We start from the raw sequence: 12362 nt of genomic DNA on the forward strand, positions 1-12362 counted from the left end.
GAAGACACAGACAGACACAAACCCAGAGGGAAGGAGGTAGAAAAGGACACAGAGACAGAAAAGGGGGGGGGGGAGGGAGAGATAGGCATGGAGACAAAACAGACAGGAACACATGGAGAGAAGCAGACAGGTGGACTGGGAGGTAGAGCCAGAGTGACAAAGTGACAGAGACTCAAGAAAAAAAGGAGATGGGAATGTACAGCCAGGGGCAGAGGGAGAAGCAGGCAGCTACAGAGGGAGAGAGATGGGCGTTGTCAGTCCACAGGAAGAGAAACAGAAACAATTAGATATAGAGAATTGGGGGGGGGGGGGGGTGCGCCCGGGTGGGGCTCAGTCGGTTGAGCTTTGGACTCTCGATACCGGCTCAGGTGAGGATCTCAAGGTTCCTGGGATCCAGCCCTGCGTCGGGCTCTGCACTGACAGCTCCGAGCCTGCTTGAAATTCTCTCTCTGTGTCCCTCTCTCTGTCACTCAAAATAAATAAAACATTAAAAACAAACAAAAAATTTTTTAAAGATACAGTTTTTTGTTTTTGTTTTTAATCATGGAAAGAAGGGCATGGGAGCAATGGCATTCATCACAGTCTCCTTGTCCTGAGGGGCTGGGGGCTTAGATGCCCGGGACCCAGTCTCTTTGACTTCTAAGCCAGGTCACTGCCGCCTTCGCTCTCAGGTCGCAGGGGGGTCCCTGGGGGCAGCTGACCTACAACTCTGTGAGTTCGCCACGGAGCCCCTGGGAGACGAAGCCCGGCGCCCAGCCCCCTCCCCAGCCCTGGCACACGCGGGCACGCACGCACACGCACACACGCAGACCCACAACCACTCACAGCTCCTGGCAGACGGCGCGCCCCACGGCCAGCGCACGCGGCCACGCCCACAGCGGCGCACGTGTGCGCATTTTCTCCATCCCCGGGGCTTCGAGGGGAGGGGCTGGGCGGCGGGGGGGAGAGATCGGACAGACCGGCGTTGGGGGCACCCGAAGGCAGAAGGAACGCGAGGGAGAGGAGCGCAGAAATGGAGAGAGACCAGAGGGGAAGAGAGCGGAGAGCCGGAGAAGGACGGGTGCGACGGAGGGGAGGCCTCGGAGGGCAGGGAAGGGCGCGACGGCGGCCCTGGGAAGGGAGGCCGTCGGGCGCGGGGGTGCGGGCAATGGCGGGAAGCGGGTGGAGCTGCCCGGCTCGTCCGTGACCTCAGAGCCCCTGGCCCAGCTCCGCCCTGACGTCAGCCCTCCTCCGCCCCCGCCCGCGTCGGGCTTCAAATGACCCCCGGGCTTCCCAGCCCCAGCGAGACCCGGGAGCCCGCCGAAGAGGAGCGCCCGCCGGAGCCCTAGCGATGACACAGGTGCGTGCGAGAGTGCGGTCGTGCGGGGCCCGCTGGCACCTGTGTGACCACGTGGGTGGGCGCACTGCGCGCGCTCCTGTGCGTGACGGCCACCGTCAGTGTAGGACGGGGACCCCGTGAGGCCGAGTTCGGGTTCCATACCCCTGTGTGGGTGGCCATCCCGCCGGTAGTATAGATGGGACAAGTCCATGCTTATCCTGCTTTAAGTCCGCGTCTGTGTGCGGGGTGCGGGTGGGGAGGCAGGGCGGTATTTGCTCGACACATGGCCTGGATTTCTACTTTTTTGTGTCCAATAACTATTAAGTTGAACCAAACGAAATCGCCGCTGTCTGGTCACTTTTGCCCTTTGAAAACGGCAATTTCATGCAGTTCAACCTTAACCCTTACTTTCTTCTTGCTCTGGACCCAACCTTAACCGTTAGTATTTCTTCTTGCCCGTGTGTTTCTTGTCCTGTGGGCTTCCCTTCTAGGCTTAGCTCCTTTCTGCTCAAGGGCACGTGTTCTCAAGTTCCCCTGCATGGCTGTTGGTGGGGGTCTCAGGATCACTAAGTTGTTTCTTTAAGTTTATTTATTTATTTATTTTTGAGAGAGACAGAGCGTGAATTGGGGAGGGGCAGAGAGAGAGGGAGAGACAGAATCCCAAGCAGGCTCTGCGTTGCCAGCACAGGGCCGGACTTGGGGCCGAACCCACGAAGGGTGAGAACATGACCTGAGCGCAAACCAAGAGTCGGCCACTTAACCGGCTGAGCCACCCAAGTACCCCAGGGTCACTAAGTTCTAAGAGCAAGTGCCTGGGGAGATCTTCTAGAACATGAATGTTCTCCTATGTTGGCACACTCTCTGGGTCTCTTGTCACGTGTGAGTATATGTGTGGGGCTGTGTGTCCACAGCTGATACAGGTGTGTTTGTGAGTGTTGGCATTAGAACCCTCTGTTCACCCACCTGTCCCAGCATGAATTGGGCCACCCCCAGCATCTCAGTCAGGGCCAGGTTTAGGGCAAAAGGACAGAGAAGGAGAATTCCAGAAGAAATAATAATGTAATTATTAATATTGAGCATTTATTAGCACCAGGCAAAAAGCTCTATATAGAAACTAAAAGTACTATCCTATAGAAACATAAAAGTAAAGTGAATTTCCATAATATATTTTATTCAACTCAGTGTATGAAGGGTCATCAAACTTTTTCTGTACAAAGCTAGACAGTCAATATTTGAGGGTTTTGTGTGCCATATGGTCTCTACGGCAACTACTCAACTTTGGTGTGGTGTGAAATCAGCCACAGACAATCTGTAAACAGAGGAGTGTGGTTGTGTGGCAGTAAGACTTGATTTAAGGATGCTGAAGTTTGAATTTCATGTCATTTTCCTATGCAACAAAATTGGGTTTTTTTGTTTTTTACTTTCTTCACCCATTTATTTTTTAACTTTATTTAGAGAGAGAGAGAGAGAGGCATTGAGAGAATCCCAAGCCAACCCTTGCTATCAGAAACATAATTTCATGGGACGCCTGGGTGGCTCAGTCATTTAGGCGTCCAACTTCGGCTCAGGTCATGATCTCCCGGTTCATGAGTTTGAGCCCCCCATTGGGCTCTGTGCTGACACCTCAGAGCCTGGAGCCTGCTTTAGATTCTATGTCTCCTTCTCTCTCTCTCTCTCTCTCTCTGTGTCCCTCCCCCACTTGTTCTCTCTCAAAAATAAATAAACATTAAAAAAAATTATAATTTCATGAATAGATGCAGTAGACTGTATTTGCTACAACATAACAAACTTCATAACAAGATTTTTAAAACTATCATTTCCATATGTAACCAATACAAAAATATTAATGAGATATTTTCCTTTCTGTTTTTCAAAGGAAAGCCTCAAAATCCAGAAGCGTAGCTCATCACATACAGATGCTATATTTTCATTGGAGATAACTTGATCTGTATTTAGATTTCATAAAATTTACACTTGAAAAAGTAGGGCTTCCCACGCCCTACTTGTTTCAGACATACTTAAAAGCTTTCCAATAACTGAATTAAGTTATCAGTTCCTAAACTTAAATATTGAAATAAAATGAGAATTTCAGTTCCTCTGTCATTTTGGCTGCTTCCCAAGCGCTCAGGAGCCACACGTGGCTGGTGACTCCTGTACTGGACAACACGAATCTGTATCTTAACTCACTTAACTCATAAATAAGCCCATGAGGCAGGAGCCGGTGACGCACGAGGCAGTTGAGCATAGAGGACGATGCAGCCAAACTGTCTGAGTGGCCCTGGGCCAGAGAATCACCTCTCCGTGCCTCAGTTTCCTCATATGGAATAGGAGTGATAACAATATCTACACCATGGAGCAGTCCTTGGCATGCAGAAGGCGCTAAATCCCCATTTTACAAGATGAGAAAATGGAGGCACCCCCCCCCACCCCACCCCTGTCTGATTCTGAGTTCTTCCAGCAACATGAACCGGGCACTTGGCTCTGTTGGGGAGACCTGAGCAGTGGAGTTGGAGAATGTGGCCATGGCTTTGGGAAGTCAGAGAAAAGATTCCTCCTCCTGTGAGCTTCATGACCTTGAGCGAGCCCTTCTTCTTGGCTTATCAGTCCTGTTTTGCCATGTGTATGGTGGCAGTAAACATTATTTGTCCCCACCCCCCCCCCCCCCCCTGCTCTCCTGAAGAGTAAAAGCAGTTTATGAGCTGGTGATTCAGTGACCAGATTCCTGAGGTTCAAATCTTGGCTTCTCTGCTATCCAGGTGTGACCTTGGGCAGGTTGCTGCCCCCCTCTGTGACTCAGTTACCTGATCTGTAAAATGGGGATAATAGTAATAGTACCTACTCCTACCGCTGTTGGGAGGATTAAAATAAGTTAGTTTCCCTGGGGGCGCCTGGGTGGTTCAGTCTGTTAAGACTGGGACCTCAGTTTAGGTCGTGATCTTGCCGTTTGTGAGTTTGAGTCCAGCATGGGGCTTGCTGCTGTCCCTCTCCCTTCTTCACCTCCCCCCACCCTGGGCTCTTTCTCTCAAAACAGTTTCTGTAAAAGGCTTACAGCAGTACCTGATATATGTCAAACTGCATTATATTTTAGATAATGATGATAGTTGTTTCAACACTAGGAAACCTTTGATTGTGAGATGAGTGATTATGTTATATGTGCCACTAAGATAAGAAAGGGGGGGCGGGGAGAGAACCCCTGTTCCCCTGTGACATTCCATTGAGTGTAATCCACGGATTGAAGAGCTGTTTAAAATGTGAAAACAAAAGTACCAGAATGCATATAATCAGGCATTAAGCCTTGCTGTTTGCCTCAATTATTTTCAAATAACTTTGCAGTACCCAGGGAATTTTTTTTTTTTTTTTTTTTTTTTAAACGACAAGGGGATGCTATGTTGGCTTGGGGCGGGGGGCGTGGGTGGATCTAGGTCTTCTCTTCCCGGAGGAGGATTTCAGAACTCTCTTCCCTTGCTGTCCCCTCTCCCCGCTCCCAGCAGGACGTGCCCAAGCCCACCCCGGCCGCCCGCCACTGCTCCGGCCTGGCCCGGCGGGTGCTGACCGTCACGTTCGCGCTGCTCATCCTGGGCCTCATGACCTGGGCCTACGCCGCCGGGGTGCCGCTGGCCTCCGATCGCCACGGCCTCCTCGCCTTCGGTCTGTACGGGGCCTTCCTCTCGGCGCACCTGGTGGCGCAGAGCCTCTTCGCGTACCTGGAGCACCGGCGGGTGGCGGCGGCGGCGCGGCGGGCGGCGGCGCGGGGGCCCCTGGACGCGGCGGCGGCGCGCAGCGTGGCGCTGACCATCTCGGCGTACCAGGAGGACCCCGCGTACCTGCGCCAGTGCCTGGCGTCCGCCCGCGCCCTGCAGTACCCGCGCGCGCGCCTGCGCGTCCTCATGGTGGTGGACGGCAACCGCGCCGAGGACCTCTACATGGTCGACATGTTCCGCGAGGTCTTCGCCGACGAGGACCCCGCCACCTACGTGTGGGACGGCAACTACCACCGGCCTTGGGAGCCGGCGGCCGCGGCGGGCGCGGCGGGCGCGGGCGCCTACCGGGAGGTGGAGGCCGAGGACCCCGGGCGGCTGGCGGTGGAGGCGCTGGTGAGGACGCACCGCTGCGTGTGCGTGGCGCAGCGCTGGGGCGGCAAGCGCGAGGTCATGTACACCGCCTTCAAGGCGCTCGGCGACTCGGTGGACTACGTGCAGGTGCGTGGAAGGCGTCCCCTCCCCACCGTGCCCCTGCCACTCGGGATGCGCCTTCTCGGGGATCCTTTTTCGGTGCAGAGATCGGGATGAACCTCCAACTCCCTTTATTTATTCATCCGTTCAAAGTAGCGATTCTTTCCTTCACTCGTTCATTCTTACAGGGAGACAGACTCTGTTGTTGTTTTCGTTCGTGCGGCGATTCATTAATTCCTTCCTTTCTTCACTCATTCATTCTCGAGTGCATACTCTTTCATTTCTACTTTTTTTTAAAAAAATTTTTAATGTTTATTTAGTTTTTTGAGACAGAGAGAGACAGAGCATGAACGGGGGAGGGTCAGAGAGAGAGGGAGACACAATCTGAACAGGCTCCAGGCTCTGAGCTGTCGGCGTAGAGCCCGACGCGGGGCTCAAACTCATGAACCGCAAGAACATGACCTGAGCCGAAGTCGGACGCTCAACCGACTGAGCCACCCAGGCGCCCCACTACTCTTTTTTTTTTTTTTTAAGTTGAAGTGTAGTCGACATCACACATTCTTACACCCATCTCCAATATGGAGATCATTCATTTTACTCATTCATGTATCTGTTGGATGCAGACTCTCCTTCATGCATTCACTCATCCGTCCATGTAGTCATCCAGTCTAAAGATTTTTTCATTTATGCATCTAATATAGATTTATTTGTTTGCTTGTTTAAGATTTTATTTTTAAGTAATCTGTGTACCCAACATGGGGCTCGAACTCACAACCCCATGCTCTTGCACGCTCTACTGATTGAGCCAGTCAGGTAGCTCTTATGTCTGTATTTTCATCCATTCCATGTAGAGATTTCTTGCTTTCTTCATCCAGTGTAGAAATTCTTTCCTTTGCTCATCGGTTCATGCATCCATTATCCATCTAATAGGGAGACCGTGCATTCATTTATTCATTCATTCACTTACCCATTGAACGTAGAGACATTCAGTGTGGAGATCACTTTGTTCATTTATTCATCCACTTATCTATTCAATATATTCATTTGCTCAATTAGTCATTCATCCATTCAGTGTAGAAATTCATTCATTAATGTACTGCATTCGTTTTCTATGACTGCATAACAAATTACCACAAATTTGGCCGCTGGAAACAAAACACTTATTATCTCATAGTTTCCATGAATCAGGAAAGTCTGGGCAAAGTCTTACTGGATCCTCTCTTCAGGGTATCATCAGGCTACAATCACGGTGTCAGCTGGGTCCTATCTAAGGCCCGGGGCCTCTAACAAGCTCATGTGTTTGTTGGCAGAATTCATGTTCTTGCCGTCCTAAAACTTGCCTCTTCCAGACCAGCAAGAGAAACTCTCAGACTTCTAGACCCCCTTTCAAAGGGCTCACCTGATTAGGTCAGACCTACGCAGGAAATGTCAACAGATTAAGGATAAATTACACTGCAAAACTCCTTTACCATTTGTATACAAGGTAGTATAATCATGGGAGTTGTGTCCCATCACTTTTGCCATGTTCTGTGGGTTAGAAGCAAATTACAGGTCTCACCCACACACCAGAGGAGGGTGTTATACAGGGGAATGGGTCTCGGGGAGGAGGTCATCTTAAAATGTGATTAGGCGTTGGAAATAACGACAAAATTCAAACGTATGTTCAGATTGGCTGTAGAACGTCCCAGCAGCTCCCCACCCCTGGGTGCCCTCCCCTCAGGATCTGGCCTGATCCCAGCCCCTTCCGCTTCACAGGTTTGTGACTCGGACACGAGGCTGGACCCCATGGCACTCCTGGAGCTGGTGCGGGTGCTGGACGAGGACCCCCGGGTGGGGGCTGTTGGGGGGACGTGCGGATCCTTAACCCCCTGGACTCCTGGGTCAGCTTCTTAAGCAGCCTGCGGTACTGGGTGGCCTTCAATGTGGAGCGGGCGTGTCAGAGCTACTTCCACTGTGTGTCCTGCATCAGTGGTCCCCTAGGTGAGCAGAGGTAGGGCTTGGGAGGGCCATGGGTGGGGTGGCGGGGGAGAAGGGGAGCCAGAACGGGTTGAGGATGTGATTGAGACTGGGGACAGAGATGGGGCTGCAGCAGGAATTGGGATTAGGGATAAGACTGGAAGGTGGGATGGTGTCTGGTGGGGTTGGAGAAAGGGTGTGGATGGGGATAGGTGCTGGGTGGCTTGGGGAAGGGGATGGGATGCGGTTGGAGTCAAGGACAGGGTTGGGGCCAAGTCTGGGGTTGGTGATGGGTTTTGGGATGGGTAGGGGAGAGGACTGAGAATGGATACGGGGTTGGGGATGGAGTTGAGGTGGCTTCGCCATCAAAAATGGATGTAGGTGTGGGCCAGGGGCAGGACTGGGGCAAGTTTGGGCATAGGATTGCAGTATGGGGTTGAGGGTAGAGGGTTAAGGAAGGATCGGTGTTGAGAACGGGGTCAGGGCTGGAGGTAGGGCCGAGGACAGGACTGAGGTGGTTGAGGATGGGCTGGAATCGGAGGCGAGTTGGGTCGGAGATAGGATTGGGGACAGTATTGGCAACAGTAGAGGCTGATGCTCTTCCTGTACTCCCCACCCAGGCCTGTACAGGAACCACCTCCTGCAGCAGTTCCTTGAGGCCTGGTACAACCAGAAGTTCCTGGGCACCCACTGCACCTTTGGGGATGACCGGCACCTCACCAACCGCATGCTCAGCATGGGTTATGCCACCAAGTAAGCTGAGGGCTTGGGTGGTGTGTGTGTGTATGTGTGTGTGTGTGTGTGTGTGTGTGTGTGTGCTGGGAATTACCCAAACCCAAAATACCTTGCTGCACAGTGGGCTCTACCAAGTGAGACATTAGGGGAGAGTGGAAGACACCAGAAGGGACAGGGGTGGCAATCCCATTGACCACGTGACCCAGTGGACTCTACCAAGTGAGGCAAGGTGAGGGTGGGGGATTCCACCTAGGAGACACAACACGAGATCAGGGCAAGGTGGCTCTACCATGGGCGGCACACATTCCTCCCAGTGACATGGGAAGGGAAAGAGATAAACAGTGGGATCTAGTGAGCGAGTGAGTGAGAAGAATCACATGCTTCAGGAAGAGTTGTAATTCAGTGAAACTAGGGGAGTACATCTTCCAGCAGGTCAAGTTCGGGTGGGGTTGGGGGGAAGAATTCCACAAAGCTAGACCCCGTGAAAGGGCCAGAGAGCACCTGGGGTATATCAAGCGAACCCATGCATTCATTCACCCGTCAAGTATTTATTACAATTTTTTTTTTAAGTTTATTAAAGTAATCTCTACGTCCATTGTGGGGCTCGGCCCAGTGATCAAGAGCCACACTCTCCCGCTGAGCCAGCCAGGCGCCCCTCATTACAATGTTCGAAGCTCTAAGAATGCAGCAGAGACACAAATTCATGCTCACAGACACCCGGGGACACAGTAAATACGTGGATGATGGCACATGCCGTGTGGTTGGATAGTCCGGGAAAAGGGGGGATAGGGTGTTTGGGAGCAGGGAATGAAATGTTAACTAGGATGCCCCAGGAAGGGCAGAGGCAGAGGCTGGAAGCGGTGCCGCTGGAGCCCTAGCAAGGGGGAGCGCATCAGGGCAGCACGGAATGGTCACGGGGGCGGGCGTACTGCGAATGGCTTCTGGGCCACGCGAGAACTTTGAAGTACGGGAGGGTTCCGGGCAGAGGGGTGAGGTGCTGCTGTGGTAACAGGATCCCTCTGGCTGCTGTTTCGAGTACAGACTGCAGGAGGCAAGGGCAGGGCAGGGAGGCTACACAGGGGAAGGAGACCGGACACTGTCCAGTAATACCCGTGAGGATAGAATTAGATGGACGCCTCCTAACCAACCGACTGCCAGCGGCCACCTGCTGACGTTCCCTAAGAGGGATTCTGGCCCTGCGTGGGCTTAGCTGGAAACTGGGTGGGGACCGATCAGGATGTCTGCTGCGGCCACGGGAAGGGGGCTTGATGGGTCCCTTGAGCTCTAACCCGTTGGGCGGCTGCCTTCGGCGGGAACATCTCCTGGCTTGTGCCTCACCGTGGGGCCTGCCAATAGTAGTGAGTGCTAGAGTATTCGTAATAGATTAGTGAGAGCATTAGTAATAGGTCAGTAACTGTAATGCCGTTAGTAACGACAGTAGTGGCATTAGTCACCGTGAAAACGGTAGTAGCTGCTAATACTTATTGAGTAACCGGGCTGGTAGTCCTGATTCAGCGCTCACGGCAGCCCTGTTAGGTGGGAATCCTCGTGGATCGCATCTTGCCTACGAGAACCGGGGGCCCAGGGAGGGCAAGAAAGCTTACGGCCCAGTGGCCGCGCCGCCGTGGCCTCTTCTGGCCCCGAGCTCTGTCCTGGCCACGGGGAGGGCCGTGCTGACGCCCCGCCTCGTCCCTCCCGTGCAGGTATACATCCCGGTCCCGCTGCTACTCCGAGACGCCCTCTTCCTTCCTGCGCTGGCTGAGCCAGCAGACGCGCTGGTCCAAGTCGTACTTCCGCGAGTGGCTGTACAACGCGCTCTGGTGGCACCGGCACCACGCCTGGATGACGTACGAGGCGGTGGTGTCGGGCCTCTTCCCCTTCTTCGTGGCGGCCACCGTGCTGCGGCTCTTCTACGCCGGCCGCCCGTGGGCGCTGCTCTGGGTGCTGCTGTGCGTGCAGGGCGTGGCGCTGGCCAAGGCGGCCTTCGCGGCCTGGCTGCGCGGCTGCCCGCGCATGGTGCTGCTGTCGCTCTACGCGCCGCTCTACATGTGCGGCCTCCTGCCCGCCAAGTTCCTGGCGCTGGCCACCATGAACCAGAGCGGCTGGGGCACCTCCGGCCGCCGGAAGCTGGCCGCCAACTACGTGCCCCTGCTGCCGCTGGCGCTCTGGGCGTTGCTGCTGCTGGGGGGCCTGGTCCGCAGCGTGGTGCAGGAGGCCAGGGCCGACTGGGGCGGCCCCTCGCGGGCCGCCGAGGCCCGGCACCTGGCCGCAGGGGCCGGCGCCTACGTGGGGTACTGGGTGGTGATGCTGACGCTCTACTGGGTGGGCGTGCGGAGGCTCTGCCGGCGGCGGGCGGGCGGCTACCGCGTGCAGGTGTGAGTCCCGGCGTGCGGGGGACCCCGGGAGCCACGGACTTGCCGGCCTCGGGTTCTGTGGGCCTCGCTTGCCCTCCTCCGTGAAGCGAGGGGGTCGACCCGAGACTCTTCAGCCTGGACTATTTGGGGGCTGGGACTTGGGGTCTTTGGGCAGGGGTATTTATTGATCAGGGTGTGGATTTTTTAGGGGCAGGGGGAGACGGGGGTCCCCATATGCTGTCCTGGGGTCTGCTTTCTCCCTGTTCGTATTTAATATCCATTTGTACTGTGTGATTAAGACATAATAAAGAATTTTATTTATTTTCTTCTGAGTCTCTCCCCTTTTTTTTTGAGAATGGAGGGGCTGTGTGGTCGAAGGTTGGAGACTCATGGGTCTGTAATGTTTCTTTTTGAGAGAGCATGAGCGGGGGAGGGGCAGAAAGAGGGAGCCACGGAATCCGAAGCAGCCTCTGGGCTCTGAGCTGTCAGCACAGAGCCTGATGTGGGGCTCCAACTCATGAACGGTGAGATCATGACCTGAGCTGAAGTCCAATGCTTAACCAACTGAGCCACCCAGGCGCCCCAGGCTGGTTGATGTTTTTGTTTGTTTGTTTTTTTAAGTTTGATTTATGGAGGGTGAGAGAGGGAGAGATAGAATCCCAGGCAGGCTCTGCACTGTCAGCACAATGTCCGATGCGGGGCTCAAACCCAGGAACCGTGAGATTGAGACCCAAGCTGAAACCAAACGTTGGCTGTTCGACTGAGCCACCCAGGTGGCCCAGCTGCTTTTTGTTTGTTTGTTTATGCATTTATTTGCCCGGGGGGGGGGGTTAGGTGCAGAGAGAGAGGGGGAGAGGGCGAATCTCAAGCAGGCTCTGCACCATCAGCGTGGAGCCCGATGTGGGGCTCGGACTCACAAACTGTGAAATCATGACCTGAGCAGCAGAAGTCAGCTGCTTAACTGAATGAGCCACCCAGCGTCGCCCCCCCCCCCGCCCCAGCTGTTTGAACCTAGACAGGATACCCTCCTTCTTCGGGAAACGGGGATACTAATCCCATGGGTCAGAGGTGTGAGGGTGAAATTTCTCAACTCCTCACTCACAGACACTTACGGAGTACCTACTACATGGGGACACTGTCAGGCACTGTGGGTGGTGTCTTCCTGGTCCACCCGCTCAGCTCCGCTCCTAAGAAGGGGAACTTGTACCGTCTCTCCTCAAACCCCTAGCATCTCACCCTTGGCTTGCTTCCCATTCACTGAGAAAACAGAGTTGGACGAGAAGACTTCCAGTCCCCACCCACGTCTTCCCACTGCCTCTGCCCACACAGGCCACCTTCCCCTACTACTGCAGGTGAATCCTCTGTGTTCCGATGCCAACCCCTTCAAGGCACTAGACCTCATGCCGTCTGGTCTGTCTACTCAAAGATCTCCCACGCGCTCACCGTCATCAATTCTTCCCTTCCCACGGGGTCCTTCCCACCAGCGTCCAAGTGTGCCATCCCTCGAATTTTTAACACTCCCTTCCTATTCCTATTTCCTCCTGAGCCACTCATTTTTAAAAAAGTAATCTCAGGGGCCCCTGGGTGGCTCAGTCGTTTGAACGACCGACTTCGGCTCAGGTCATGAGCTCATGGTTTGTGGGTTCGAGCCCCCCGTCGGGCTCTGTGCTGACAGCTCGGAACTTGAAACCTGCTTCGGATTCTGTGTCTCCCTCTCTCTGACCCTCCCCCACTCACGCTCTGTCTCTCAAAAATAAAATGTTTTTTAAAAAATTTTTAAAATAAAAAGAAAAAAGTAATTTCTACCCCTAGGCACCTGGGTGGCTC

General features: G+C 54.1%; 1 protein-coding gene across 1 annotated transcript; it reads left to right on the forward strand.

Annotated features, from left to right (window-relative positions):
* The first annotated feature begins 1330 nt into the window (after positions 1 to 1330).
* On the forward strand, positions 1331 to 10972 carry HAS1 (hyaluronan synthase 1). Its single transcript, XM_042920322.1, is given in 6 exon segments — positions 1331 to 1339; positions 4807 to 5517; positions 7246 to 7330; positions 7333 to 7470; positions 8067 to 8199; positions 9885 to 10972. Coding segments are annotated over 6 exon segments (1752 nt in total). The 3' UTR covers positions 10561 to 10972.
* The last annotated feature ends 1390 nt before the right edge of the window (positions 10973 to 12362 follow it).

Source organism: Panthera leo, chromosome E2 (genome assembly GCF_018350215.1).
Source record: "Panthera leo isolate Ple1 chromosome E2, P.leo_Ple1_pat1.1, whole genome shotgun sequence".
Lineage (NCBI taxonomy): Eukaryota > Metazoa > Chordata > Mammalia > Carnivora > Felidae > Panthera > Panthera leo.